At 40.4% G+C, this 15556-nt stretch overlaps 1 protein-coding gene across 3 annotated transcripts; it reads right to left on the reverse strand.

Moving 5' to 3' along the window:
- Nucleotides 1-388: 388 nt before the first annotated feature.
- LOC115170799 (protein yippee-like 3) lies at nucleotides 389-9543 on the reverse strand. 3 transcript variants are annotated; one of them, XM_029727103.1, is made up of 7 exons: nucleotides 9101-9522; nucleotides 3417-3514; nucleotides 2248-2366; nucleotides 1556-1599; nucleotides 936-1044; nucleotides 670-762; nucleotides 389-427 (listed from the first exon to the last, which is right to left on the reverse strand). In XM_029727103.1, the coding sequence occupies exons 2-6, from the start codon at nucleotides 3427-3429 to the stop codon at nucleotides 673-675; spliced, it is 375 nt and encodes a 124-aa protein (XP_029582963.1). In that variant the 5' UTR covers nucleotides 3430-3514; nucleotides 9101-9522; the 3' UTR covers nucleotides 389-427; nucleotides 670-672. The 3 variants fall into 3 exon arrangements, with proteins under 3 accessions (XP_029582963.1, XP_029582962.1, XP_029582964.1); XM_029727102.1 differs by lacking the exon at nucleotides 389-427 and having other exon boundaries at nucleotides 541-762; nucleotides 9101-9520; XM_029727104.1 differs by lacking the exons at nucleotides 389-427; nucleotides 3417-3514 and having other exon boundaries at nucleotides 541-762; nucleotides 9101-9543.
- Nucleotides 9544-15556: the final 6013 nt, after the last annotated feature.

Here is a 15556-nt window from a genome sequence, read left to right on the forward strand (position 1 = left end):
CTGCTCTTTCCATGACATAGACTGACCAGGTGAATCTATGATCCCTTATTGATGTCACTTGTTCAATCCACTTCAATCAGTGTAGATGAAGGCGATTAGACAGGTTGAAGAAGGATTTGAGATAATTGAGCCATGGATTGTGTATGTGTGCCATTCAGAGGGTAAATGGGCAAGACAAAATATTTAAGTGCCTTTGAATGGGGTATGGTAGTAGATGCCAGGCGCACCGGTTTGTGTCAAGAACTGCAACGCTGCTGGATTTTTCACTCCCAACAGTTTCTTGTGTGTATCAAGAATGGTCGACCACCCAAAGGACATCCAGCCAACTTGACAACTGTGGGAAGCATTGGAGTCAACATGGGCCAGCATCCCTGTGAAACGCTTTCAACACCTTGTAGAGCCCATGCCCTGATGAATTGAGGCTGTTCTGAGGGCAAAAAGGAGGGGTGCAACTCAATATTAAGAAGGTGTTCCTAATGTTTGGAATACTCCGTGTGTATATAGATATATATATATAAAAACAAACATCACATGCTATTCTTGGCAAAGCTGTATGAAGTGACGGAGTGGCAGAGGTGATGGCCCTTACGCAGGGTGAGGGGACACACATTCAGGCCAGGAAGAACAACGGATGAGGGACGAAACATCAATGAAAACATCTCCCTTCACCTCTCAGTCCCAGCCGTTGTCCTTTATCATGTGGGACAGCTCAATGATGAACTTCCCCTCCTTGTACTTCTGACTCAACTCAAAGGCCTGCTCCTGTAGGGAGAGGGATAGAGAGGGTGGGGGGGTGCATGGTAGACAAGCTTAAAAGACATCTACATTTTCTGCGGATGGGGATTGCGGATATTATTTCAGTTCTTCATTATTTACAGCGTGTAGACATAGAGCAGTAGCATAGTATGTGTGTGTGTGTGTGTGTTTGTCCTTACGTATTTCCAGCCCAGTGTGGTGTGGCAGTTCTCGCAGTAGATGTCTGCCACAGCGTGGAGCCCGGTGAGCAGCAGCCTCTCCTCGGCAGGACCACAGCCCACGTTCACCCTGAAAACACCAGGAACAAGAACCACAGGTCAATTACCGACATGGTTCCCCGCCACAAATGTCCGTTTTGTGACCTGACCTAAGCTTATCAGATTTTCCGGTGACCCACCAGATAAGCATTTATATTATTTTTTAACAAGAAAAGTGATAATTCTATCCAGAAACTAATATTTAGCCCCACATCAGGGGGAGTTTTCTATGCACCAGTTGAGAAACAACATGCTAACTACTAAATGCAAACTACAGCAAACAGAACGTGACCTCCACTGCTAGGATAGTGAACTGGCTTCAGGGTGCATTGTATGGCTTACAGGACTAGCGTAAACACACTGAAGTGGTATAAGGAGAACCTGGCAGATGCATGATAATGACAGTGTACTGAAGCTTGAGCGGTAACTAAGGTAGGACTGTGTTTTAGGGACCTAAAAGGGATACTATTTTGTTCATTAAATTATGGGTACACTGTGTAGGCTATATGATCATACACTGGATGACAAGTAAAGATACTCACACAGAGTTGAAGAGGTAGGCACGACCCTGGCTACCCTGAAAAGACTGGATGACAGAAAAAAAGAGAATGAACTCAAATGTGCCAAAAAGACAGGGAGAGAGAGCGAGAGAGACAATGCAAAATCAAATGTAAAAATAAACAAAAAATCTGTGGTTTTAAGGAAAGTGGGACATTGAGGTAATGTTTCCCAGCTTACACTGCAACAGAGGGCTGTGGCTGTTGTTTCTCGTTATTCCAATGTTATTACTTGTTATTGAAATGTAAAATCATTTCACACAGCCAACCAGGGGTTGGAACCAAAATTATTTTCCTATCGTTTTGTTCTAAAGAAAACCACAAGTAGCCTCAACACGCACAGGCAAAGATTCTCAGCTTGCAGCCAGATGTTGGAATAAGTTTGAGTGATAGAGAGGGTTTTGCATTGGCGCTTTGTTGCGTTTTTTGTGGGACTAGAAAAAAACGTAAAATAACGTTAACCGGTTTCCATGCTTTTAAAATAACGGTTCTGTCCTGGAACAGTATGGATCACTTTCGTTCCCAGTTCCGTTTCTGTTCCTTGAAAAATACCATTATTTTCCGGTTTTCGGTTCTGTTCCCTGAACAGGTTCCAACCCCTGCAACCAACACATAGGCTTATTATTCAATTATATGGAATTTAACCCACTAGCCATAAATGGTCCCTGTAGTCTCACCTTGGAGATGAGGTCATCATGGTTGGCCAGGTGTGCTCGGCAGTGAACACAGCTGTACCTGCGGTGGCACGAGTCTAGGTACGCTTGGAACGTCTTAGCCTTTGTCAGCTTCACCATGTCTGCGGAGATAGGGGAGGGGAAACAGAGTGACTTAGCGTTTAACAGGAAAACAGGAGAGGAGACAGAGAGGATATTGGGAATTACAGGGACTCATAATGCTAGTCTACACCTAAATGTGATTGTAGTAAACCCTAAACTTCACTATTTGTGTCGTGCAGTAACTATGAGAAAATTCTATTTTGTAAGCGTATTTGACAAATAGGGTTAGGCAAAGTTGGGTAAACAACAAACACACAAAGAGCAACATATGATTCCCATGGCTTTCAAATAAAAACTGGAAAAAGAAAATGAAAGTATACGCAACAAGTTCAATAACTTTTGGCTGTCTGTCCTATGTCCTGTTGAACATTGCAAAAAAGTAATGCCAGCATTGTAGAAACGTATGCACTCAAATATTAATTTCCTCTCTATTTACGCATGACAGGTCACACCTTGTGATGATACAGGAGTGTCACAAAAAATGTCAGAAGGAATATGAATCACACAATAAGGAACTAACTGTATTATTAGGAGTGGGAAACAGGTCTGGGGACATATTAGTGATTATATTTCAAGCCATATGCATGTCTAATTACCAAGGTAAAGTTGGTTTTATATTCACACATTTGGACATTCAACAGACATTCATCAGACATTATCCAAAAGCAATTTAAAATTGTAAAAATCAATAATGTTTTCACTGATTATGACAGAATCATCAAACTAGGTATGATTTATTCTATAAATGTCTAGTCTACTATTACAACCTTTGCTTTGAGTAGAAATTCCAGTTTTTATTTGATAGAAATACATAAAATCTCAAATATTGCATTTAAAGATTAAGAAATCTATAACTAATTCAGTGATTGTTTCAGAAAAAAGTGAAAATATGCATTTATTTGCAATAACTTTAAAGAAATGTTAATGTCAAGCGCAATTCGTTCTATGTGAAGTTAGACAATGTTACCATAAAATCAATGTTTGCATTTTAGTGCAACAGATCCACGTTAAAGTAGTTACAAGGCACAACATTCCTTTTTTATACTTCTAACTTAACAGCAAAGAGGCACCTTTTCCAATCATTTTCTATTTTGGCTTTGTTGAAGTCCTTCTTTGTCATCCCCAGACAATCTGAATGGTACCATCTCTGGCACACTGAGCATTCTATCTGCAGTATTCAAAACATAAAACAGGGTTATGTTTATTTACATGTAAATTACAGTTCTGGAATACCCACATTCTGCTACATGCTTTTGCAATTAGGAACATTTTATATTTAATTGGATTTTTGTTCAATTGCTAAAATGACATGCATTTGACCACAAACTGACAGAAGCACACATAACTGGTGTTAATCAATGAGTATTCAGGCAATATACAATTGAAGTCGGAAGTTTACATATACCTTATCCAAATACATTTAAACTCAGTTTTTCACAATTCCTGACATTTAATCATAGTAAAAATTATCTGTCTTAGGTCAGTTAGGATCACCACTTTATTTTAAGAATGTGAAATGTCAGAATAATAGTAGAGAGAATTATTTAGTTCAGCTTTTATTTCTTTCATCACATTCCCAGTGGGTCAGAAGAGTACATACACTCAATTAGTATTTGGTAGTATCGCCTTTAAATTGTTTAACTTGGGTCAAATGTTTTGGGTAGTCTTCCACAATCGTCCCACAATAAGTTGGGTGAATTTTGGCCCATTCCTCCTGACAGAGCTGGTGCAACTGAGTCAGGTTTGTAGGCCTCCTTGCTCACACACGCTTTTTCACTTCTGCCCACATATTTTCTATGGGATTGAGGTCAGGGCTTTGTGATGGCCACTCCAATACCTTGACTTTGTTGTCCTTAAGCCATTTTGCCACAACTTTGGAAGTATGCTTGGGGTCATTGTCCATTTGGAAGACCCATTTGCAACCAAGCTTTAACTTCCTGACTGATGTCTTGAGATGGTGCTTCAATATATCCACATAATTGTCCTCCCTCATGATGCCATCTATTTTGTGAAGTGCACCAGTCCCTCCTGCAGCAAAGCACCCCCACAACATGATGCTGCAACCCCCGTGCTTCACGGTTGGGATGGTGTTCTTCGGCTTGCAAGCCTCTCCCTTTTTCCTCCAAACATAACGATGGTCATTATGGCCAAACAGTTCTATTTTTGTTTCATCAGGCCAGAGGACATTTCTCCAAAAAGTACGATCTTTGTCCCCATGTGCAGTTGCAAACTGTAGTCTTGCATTTTTATGGTTGTTTTGGAGCAGTGGCTTTTTCCGTGCTGAGCGGCCTTTCAGGTTATGTCAATATAGAACTTGTTTTACTGTGGATATAGATACTTTTGTACCCGTTTCCTCCAGCATCTTCACAAGGTCCTTTGCTGTTGTTCTGGGATTGATTTGCACTTTTCGCACCAAAGTACGTTCATCTCTCGGAGACAGAAAGCATCTCCTTCCTGAGCGGTATGACGGCTGTGTGGTCCCATGGTGTTCATACTTGCGTACTATTGTTTGTACAGATGAACGTGGTACCTTTAGGCGTTTGGAAATTGCTCCCAATGACGAACCAGACTTATGGAGACAACTTTTTTTCTGAGGTCTTGGCGGATTTCTTTTGATTTTCCCATGTTAAGCAAAGAGGCACTGAGTTTGAAGGTAGGCCTTGAAATACATCCACAGGTACACCTCCAATTGAATCAAATGATGTCAATTAGCCTATCAGAAGCTTCTAAAGCCATGACATAATTTTCTGGAATTTTCCAAGCTGTTTAAAAGGCACAGTCAACTTAGTGTATGTAAACTTCTGACCCACTGGAATTGTGATACAGTGAATTGTAATTGAAATAATCTGTCTGTAAACAATTGTTGGAAAAATTATTTTTGTCATGCAAAGTAGATGTGAATACAGACTTTCCAAAACAATAGTTTGTTGACAAGAAATTTGTGGAGTGGTTAAAAAACATGTTTTAATGACTCAAACCTAAGTGTATGCAAACTTCCGACTTCAACTGTAAATCATATAGTAATAAAGGCATATATTTGCAAAAAAAGTATGCGTTGATAAAAAAAAAAGGTATCACACATCAATGTTATAATATCAAACATTACAATAAATGCAATATTTGAATTCAGTTTAATCGTCACTTGTGCCAGATACAACGTGTGTACCTATTACAGTGAATTCATATCATAGTATGTATCTAGTAGCTCTCATAGTAGAATAATAACATAGAGTTATGATAATAGAAGCAATAATACAAGGATAACCCCGATAAAAAAAGTTTCAAGACAAAGTTTCATACTTCTAAATGTCTTGAAAGATGAAACTACATGAGTTTTCATAGCCTACTGTTGTATTACACCAAGACAAATTCAGTTGGTCAGATCATTTTTCTCTGGATGATGCAAAGCACACATTCAACAGTCTTGCTTCGTATTGAAGACTGGGGAAAAAAATATTGCAGAGGGGTTCACATACAGTTCAGAGGCAAATCATAATGTATACATTTAGCCCAAAAACCAAACATGTACCAAATTTCACAGTGGGTGTGAGACCTGGAGAGGCCTACAAGCCACAGTGTCTCGCACCAACTGTGAAATTTGGTGGAAGATCAGTGAAAATCTGGGGAGTGGCACAAAGTCACCCAAAATCAATGTGAAAGACTGGTGGAGAACATGCCAAGACGCATGAAAGCTGTGATTGAAAATCTGGGTTATTCCACCAAATATTCTGTTAAAAAGTTTTTAAAAATTGTATTGTGTTGTTCAAAAATGAATATGAAGTTATTTTCTTAGTATTATTTCAGATCTGACAACACTGCATATTTTTTGTAATTTTGACAATTTTCTGCAAATAAACGCTCTAAATTACAATATTTTTATTTGGAATATGGGAGAAACGTTGTCAGTAGTTTATAGAATAAAACAAAAATGTTCATTTTACCCAAACACATACCTATAAATAATTTTTTTTTAAATCAGAGAAACTGATCATTTTGCATTGGTCTCTTAATTTTTTTCCAGAGCTGTATATATACACTACCGTTCAAAAGTTTGGGGTCACTTAGAAATGTCCTTGTTTTCCATGAAAACGTACATGAAATTACTTGCAAAATGAATAGGAAATATAGTCAAGATGTTGACAAGGTTATAAATAATGATTTTTAATTGAAATAATAATTGTGTCCTTTGCTTTCATCAAAGAATCCTCCATTTGTAGCAACTACAGCCTTGCAGACCTTTGGCATTCTAGTTGTTAATTTGTTGAGGTGATCTGAAGAGATTTCACCCCATGCTTCCTGAAGCACCTCCCACAAGTTGGATTGGCTTGATGGGCACTTCTTACGTACCATACGGTCAAGCTGCTCCCACAACAGCTCAATAGGGTTGAGATCCAGTGACTGTGCTGGCCACTCCATTTTAGACAGAATACCAGCTGACTGCTTCTTCCCTAAATAGTTCTTACATAGTTTGGAGCTGTGCTTTGGGTCGTTGTCCTGTTGTAGCAGGAAATTGGCTCCAATTAAGTGCTGTCCACAGGGTATGGCATGATGTTGCAAAATGGAGTGATATCTTCAAGAAGGAAGGCTCTCTTTTACCCTGTACAAATCTCCAACTTTACCACCACCAAAGCACCCCCAGACCATCACATTGCCTCCACCATGCTTGACAGACAGCATCAAGCACTCCTCCAGCACCTTTTCATTTTTTTTGCGTCTCAAAAATGTTCTTTGTGATCCGAACAACTCAAACTTAGATTCGTCTGCCCACAACACTTTTTTCCAATCTTCCTCTGTCCAGTGTCTGTCATCTTTTGCCCATCTTAATCTTTTATTGGCCAGTCTGAGATATGGCTTTTTCTTTGCAAATCTGCCTAGAAGGCCAACATCCCGGAGTCGCCTTTTCACTGTTGACATTGAGACTGGTGTTTTGCAGGTACTATTTAATGAAGCTGCCAATTGAGGACTTGTGAGGCATCCGTTTCTCAAACTAGACACTCTAATATACTTGTCCTCTTGCTCAGTTGTGGGCCAGGGCCTCCCACTTCTCTTTCTATTCTGGTTAGACCGGTTTGCGCTGTTCTGTGAAGGGAGTAGTACACAGCGTTGTACGAGATCTTCAGTTTCATGGCAATTTCTCACATGGAATAGCCTTCATTTCTCAGAACAAGAATAGACTGACGAGTTTCAGAAGAAAGTCATTTGTTTCTGGCCATTTTGAGCCTGTAATTGAACCCACAAATGCTAATGCACCAACTAGTCTAAAGGCCAGTTTTATTGCTTATTTAATCAGAACAACAGTTTTCAGCTGTGCAAACAATTGCAAAAGGGTTTTCTAATGATCAATTAGCCGTTTAAAATGATAAACTTGGATTAGCTAACACAACGTGCCATTGGAACACAGGAGTGATGGTTGCTGATAATGGGCCTCTATACGCCAATGTAGATATTCCATTAAAAAAAAATCTGTCGTTTCCAGCTACAATAGTCATTTACAACATTAAAAAAAGTCTACACTGTATTTCTGATCATTTTGATGTTATTTTATAGGACAAAAAAATGTGCAAGAACATTTCTAAGTGACCCCAAACTTTTGAAAGGTAGTGTATGTTATGGTTCACTTTCCACTGTGGAATGTCCATGTTGATCCTCTTGGTTGTCTTGGTCCTCTTGATCCATCCACCGGTCATCTTTGTTAGTCAGGCCTGACCCCTTCATCCAGTAGTTTTTTTCCTGTAATCTAATTTAATATGACTGAAGATGCAGAATTTTCTGCCAGGCCCCTTCTAATAGGGTATAACAGACTCTTTAGAACTTTGAACACACGCCCTCCTAGACGGACTACATGCCCTCTATCAAATCAAAACTGGAATCTTTCCTCAAAACAAAAGTTGTTAAAGTATGCTAGATATTTATAGAATAAGTCATGCCTAGTTTGATGTTTCTGTAACAAACAGTGAATTAGTTATTGATTTATACAGTTTTAAATGGCTTTTGGCGAATGTCCGAACGTGTGAATATAAAACCAACGTTACCTCTGTTGTCTAATTCGCAGCTCACTTCCTGGTACAATTACAGCAGGGTCCGTGCTATCAAGCGATCCTTGGAACGTCCCTACACCGTTGAAGTTTACATTTTAAAAGTTAAGTAAGGGTTAGGGGTTAAGTTTTGGGTAAGGACGTCGCAAGGATCCCGATAACGCTGACCATTGCACCAGACAAAACACAACATGCAGTGACCTACTTTATTGTACCAGCTAAAACCGACTATGTATGGTCAGAGTGAGTAGCGCTCTATAAATGGATGGGGAAAATGTAACTTTTTTTTTTACTCAAAAGTCTTGGGTCATTTAAAACGGTTAAAATGTCCGTGGGTCCAAATAACGGGCAGTATTAATGTCACGGCATACACAACAACAAGCAAAACATCACTGATCCTTGCAATGGTCCTGGCCTGCTAACGTTAACGTAGCTGACTCGCTCCACATTCTGACAAAGCAACCAGCTAGCCAAGAATTCCCCAAAACGATTCATACAGTGAATTATTGACCGACAGTCTTCCTCGCTACCAAGCTATGCATTTTAACCAGCTATCGTGAGAGATTAGCTAACATGTTGACATTAGTTTAGTAGCTATATACTGAACCATATTCTGGGTTTACAGGAGGCGTTTAATATGTTTACTGTAAACCCGCCATGTCAGGCTCAGCTAGCAACATGGAAGGAAATACAAGCCCAATAGAAAATAGCTCACTCACCTAACGTAGTTATCGGATGTTCAATGGAAGACCTAATTTTAACGAATATGTGACCAGAAAGCTACCGTTGGATAGGTCAACTGAGATGCATCGGTAAATTGCTCAATCGTCTAGGGGATAGCTTGTTTTGTCACTTTTTCAGCAAGAAACCATCGGACGGATCCAAACCAAACAAACACAAATCGTCTTGCAGCTGTTCTCTCCCGGTCTCTCACACTTGACAACAGGAACAAGTTTTTCTCTGAAATAAAACCGTTTCGTGTATTTTGTAGTTTAAAATTTTTAAATAACTTTTGCTACTCCGAATTTCTTTAAGGATAGGATATTTTCGTGGTGCGGCGACAAACTTCCAATATTATCCAGGGTTTGTTTACAACGCTGGTTAAGGAGGCGGTACCAACACGTCACCAGCGACAAAACAAATCCCCGACGACCAATGAGAATCGTCAGATTGACTGGGGGAATGTAGGTCAGCCAATTAGGTTGAATTGTAACTTGTTTAACCTTTATTTAACTAAGCAAGTCAGTTATGAGATAATTCTTATTTACAATGACGGCCTATACCGGCCAAACCCTCCATCTAACGCTGGGCCAATTGTACTGGACTCCCGATCATGGCCGGTTGTGATACAGACCGGGATTGAACCAGGGTCTGTAGTGACGCCTCGAGCACTGAGATGCAGTGCCTTAGACCGCTGCGCCCCGCAGGAGTCCAAATAGACTCGTATCCGGGCGCCAATGTAGCGTGTTTTGCACTGGCTGAACGTTTACTGCATTCGATTCCCGGGCATGTTTCTGGAGCTTGGATACTGCTGCCTTGTTGGCAAAATAACCAAGCGGCGCAGATTTGTTTGATTTGAACAGTGCGCTCCTCCCTCACCGATTTCACCCAGTCACGTGACGGCCACAGTGGACCGGTTGAACCCGGGCCAGTTTATTAGAACTCTGCCACAGTTATGGTTCTTTCAAGACAACTGGGAACACGAAAAAAATAACTGTTCAAATCATGACGTCAGTGATCTGAAGGTCGGAAAGTCGGAGCTCTAGAAAGATGCCCGAATTTCCGAATTGGATGACCTTTCAAGATATATTTTTTTCTTTTCCGAGTTCCCAGGTCTCTTGAAACCTGGAGAAAAGCACCCTAAGCAAGCTCGTCCTGGGGCTCTGTTTACAAACACAAACAGACCCCACAGAGCCTCAGGACAGCAACACAATTAGACCCAACAAAATCATGAGAAAATAAAAAGTTAATTTCTAGACAAATGGGAAAGAATCTACAGAAAAACGGAGCAAACTAGAATGCTATTTGGCCCTAATGAGAGTGAACACAGTGGCAGAATAACCGACCATTGTGACTGACCCAAAATTTAGAAAATCTTTGACTATGTACAGACTCAGAGAGCATAGCCTTGCTATTGAGAAAGGCCTTCGAAGGCAGACCTGGCTCTCAAGAGTAGACAGGCTATGTGCAATATATTGATAAAAAATAATCTTGTCCTAGAGAGATTGACACAGGTTATCAAAACGTCACGGCAGGGTAAGCCTACACAGCCCTCATTTGAGTATTTTTTAAATTCCCTATGGGAAAAAAATGTATGGTGGAAAACGATTGGAACCATTCCCTTGTTTCACTGCAAGGTTTTATGGGTATTATACCTCATATGGTGGTACTGTATATGCTGCGTTCATAAGCTATTCGGAACTAGGAAACTGTGAAGTGTTCAATTTGCGGATTCGTTGATTGTGGCACGTGTATAATTACAACAAGTAGTTGTAGTTTTCCGAGTTTCTTAGGTCCAACTAGCACATGAATGTGGTGTCATACCCTTTTTTTTATAAGGGATTGCGTGACGATTAGTTTAGCAACCGCATGACGCAGCATGGCAATGTGAATGCGATTGGTCGACAGTCTTCTAGTTGTGCATTAGACGTTTCACCATTCATAGGCCACCGGGATTCCTATCTCCTACTTTCTAAGTATCTCTGCCGGATGTTCCGGTTTTCAGTGGAAATGGAAAGAGAGCCTGTGACTCAACTTCCTCTTTTGGATGTTAACAATGTATAAGTCATCTGAATCCTGTCCATGTTGTTCTTGGTCACGCAAGAGAAAGATCATAGAGATCCTATTAAATTATGAAAAGCCAACTGACACTTACTCTTGTGTTACTGACTTGTTGCACCCTCGACAACTACCATGATTATTATTATTTGACCATGCTGGTCATTTATGAACATTTGAACATCTAGGCCATGTGCTGTTATAATCTCCACCCGGCACAGCCAGAAGAGGACTGGCCACCCCTCATAGCCTGGTTCCTCTCTAGGTTTCTTCCTAGGTTTTGGCCTTTCTAGGGAGTTTTTCCTAGCCACCGTGCTTCTACACCTGCATTGCTTGCTGTTTGGGGTTTTAGGCTGGGTTTCTGTACAGCACTTTGAGATATCAGCTGATGTAAGAAGGGCTATATAAATACATTTGATTTGAATTTGATTTGATTCTAATTCCTAATTCTATGATACTGTAGCTCAAGACAGTATACTAGCTACAGTTTACTTGCTACATTACATAGAAACTAATAACATAATAACTAATAACTGTAGGACTATTAACTGTAGGCCTACTAATAAAGCCCCTGTTAGATGGTCATACCATCATAAAGCCACCAACATAAATGAAAACAAGGGAGCAAATGCAACTCAGGGGGAAATTATTGTTCTAAAAACAGAATGAAATCATTATACATGAACAACTAAATGAAACCTTGTTGGTAACAATATTTATTTATATAACTCATGTTGCCACTGCCATTATTTACCCTCCATAATAAAAATACATATTTATCCCACCATGTACACTACCGGTCAAAAGTTTTAGAACACCTACTCATTCAAGGGTTTTTCTTTATTCTTACTATTTTCTACATTGTAGAATAATAGTGAAGACAATACTATGAAATAACACATATGGAATCATGTAGTAACCAAAAAAGTGTTAAACAAATCAAAATATATTTTAAATTTGAGATTCTTCAAATAGCCACCCTTTGCCTTGATGACAGCTTTGCACATTCTTGGCATTCTCTCAACCAACTTCACCTGGAATGCTTTTCCAACAGTCTTGAAGGAGTTCACACATATGCTGAGCACTTGTAGGCTGCTTTTCCTTCACTCTGCGGTCCGACTCATCACAAACCATCTCAATTGGGTTGAGGTCAGGGGATTGTGGAGGCCAGGTCATCTGATGCAGCACTCCATCACTCTCCTTCTTGTTAAAATAGCCCTTACACAGCCTGGAGGTGTGTTGGGTCATTGTCCTGTTGAAAAACAAACGACAGTCCCACTAAGACCAAACCAGATGGGATGGTGTATAGCTGCAGAGTTCTGTGGTAGCCATGCTGGTTAAGTGTGCTTTGAATTCTAAAGAAATCACAGATAGTGTCACCAGCAAAGCACCCCCACACCATCACACCTCCTCCTCCATGCTTTATGGTGGGAAATACACATGTGGAGATCATCCGTTCACTCACACCGCGTCTCACAAAGACACTGCAGTTGGAACCAAAAATCTACAATTTGGACTCCAGACCAAAGGACAAATTTCCAATCTAATGTCCATTGTTTGTGTTTCTTGGCCCAAGCAAGTCTCTTCTTATTATTGGTGTCCTTCAGTAGTGGTTTCTTTGCAGCAATTTGACCATGAGGCCTGATTCACACAGTCTCCTCTGAACAGTTGATGTTGAAATGTGTCTGTTACTTATCCTCTGCAGCAGAGATAACTCTGTGTCACGATCGTCGTAAGAACTGGACCAAGGCGCAGCGTACATAGCGTTCCATATCTTTATTATAAAGTGAGACTTCAGCAAATACAAAACAATAAACAAACAAAGGAAACGTGACGTTCTGGATTGCTCACAGGCAACTACACAAAACCAAAACAAGATCCCACAAAACACAGTGGGGAAATGGCTGCCTAAATATGATCCCCAATCAGAGACAACGCTAAACAGCTGCCTCTGATTGGGAGCCATACCAAGCACACCAACATAGAAATAATGAACCTAGAACACCCCCGAGTCACGCCCTGACCTGCTATACCATAGAGAACCAAGGGCTCTCTATGGTCAGGGCGTGACACTCTGGGTCTTCCTTTCCTATGGCGGACCTCATGAGAGCCAGTTTCATAATAGCGCTTGATGTTTTTTGAGACTGCACTTCAAGAAACATTCAAAGTTCTTGAAATGTCCCATATTGACTGACCTTCAAACCGGATGGACATTATAAATATATGGGAGAGGTTAAGGGTAGAGGAATGACGAGTTAAAAACAAACAAAATAAAACTATTGTAAAATAGACTGTGTCCTTGAAATGTATATAGAATGTATAAGCAGGAAATACAGGTCGTTGTTGTTCACTTGTTTGCTCCAATTGGGGAAGGGGTGGTAGGGGTGGAGGGTAATAAACAAAATATATATATATTTTTAAAGATGTGTGTGTATATATATATGTATATGTATTTATATGTATGTATGTATGTATGTCTGTGTATGTATATACAGTGAGGGAAAAAAGTATTTGATCCCCTACTGATTTTGTACGTTTGCCCACTGACAAAGAAATGATCAGTCTATAATTTTAATGGTAGGTTAATTTGAACAGTGAGAGACAGAATAACAACAAAAAAATCCAGAAAAACGCATGTCAAAAATGTTCTAAATTGATTTGCATTTCTATGGGGGAAATAAGTATTTGACCCCTCTGCAAAACATGATTTAGTACTTGGTGGCAAAACCCTTGTTGGCAATCACAGAGGTCAGACGTTTCTTGTAGTTGGCTACCAGGTTTGCACACATCTCAGAAGGGATTTTGTCCCACTCCTCTTTGCAGATCTTCTCCAAGTCATTAAGGTTGAGGCTGACGTTTGGCAACTCGAACCTTCAGCTCCCTCCACAGATTTTCTATGGGATTAAGGTATGGAGACTGGCTAGGCCACTCCAGGACCTTAATGTGCTTCTTCTTGAGCCTCTCCTTTGTTGCCTTGGCCGTGTGTTTTGGGTCATTGTCATGCTGGAATACCCATCCACGACCCATTTTCAATGCCCTGGCTGAGGGAAGGAGGTTCTCACCCAAGATTTGACGGTACATGGCCCCGTCCATCGTCCCTTTGATGCGGTGAAGTTGTCCTGTCCCCTTAGCAGAATAACACCCCCAAAGCATATTGTTTCCACCTCCATGTTTGACGGTGGGGATGGTATTCTTGGGGTCATAGGCAGCATTCCTCCTCCAAACACGGCGAGTTGAGTTGAGGTCAATTTTGGTCTCATCTGACCACAACACTTTCACCCAGTTGTCCTCTGAATCATTCAGATGTTCATTGGCAAACTTCAGACGGGCATGTATATGTGCTTTCTTGAGCAGGGGGACCTTGCGGGCGCTGCAGGATTCCTGTCCTTCACGGCATAGTGTGTTACCAATTGTTTTCTTGGTGACTATGGTCCCAGCTGCCTTGAGATCATTGACAAGATCCTCCCGTGTAGTTCTGGGCTGATTTCTCACCGTTCTCATGATCATTGCAACTCCACGAGGTGAGATCTTGCATGGAGCCCCAGGCCGAGGGAGATTGACAGTTATTTTGTGTTTCTTCCATTTGCGAATAATCGCACCAACTGTTGTCACCTTCTCACCAAGCTGCTTGGCGATGGTCTTGTAGCCCATTCCAGCCTTGTGTAGGTCTACAATCTTGTCCCTGACATCCTTGGAGAGCTCTTTGGTCTTGGCCATGGTGGAGAGTTTGGAATCTGATTGATTGCTTCTGTGGACAGGTGTCTTTTATACAGGTAACAAACTGAGCTTAGGAGCACTCCCTTTAAGAGTGTGCTCCTAATCTCAGCTCGTTACCTGTATAAACGACACCTGGGAGCCAGAAATCTTTCTGATTGAGAGGGGGTCAAATACTTATTTCTCTCATTAAAATGCAAATCAATTTATAACATTTTTGACATGCGTTTTTCTGGATTTTTGTTGTTGTTATTCTGTCTCTCAATGTTCAAATAAACCTACCATTAAAATTATAGACTGATCATTTCTTTGTCAGTGGGCAAATGTACAAAATCAGCAGGGGATCAAATACTTTTTTCCCTTGCTGTATATATTTGCAAAAAGATATATGGGGGATTGGAAGTGATGCAGACAATTACATTGATGGAAGCTACAATCTATCAATCTAATATTAAAGCTGATCTACCCCCTAAAAATAAATGTTAAAAAAGAAATAAGATTATGGACAGTCCTTTCTCTTTGCTTATTTGAGCTGTTCTTGCCATAATATGGACTTAGTCTTTTACCAAATAGGGCTATCTTTTGTATACCCCTTTACCTTATCACAACACAACTGATTGGCTCAAACTCATTAGGAAGGAAATAAATTCCACAAACTAACTTTTAAGAAGGCACACCTGTTA

Source organism: Salmo trutta, chromosome 32 (assembly GCF_901001165.1).
Source record: "Salmo trutta chromosome 32, fSalTru1.1, whole genome shotgun sequence".
In the NCBI taxonomy this organism is placed as follows: domain Eukaryota; kingdom Metazoa; phylum Chordata; class Actinopteri; order Salmoniformes; family Salmonidae; genus Salmo; species Salmo trutta.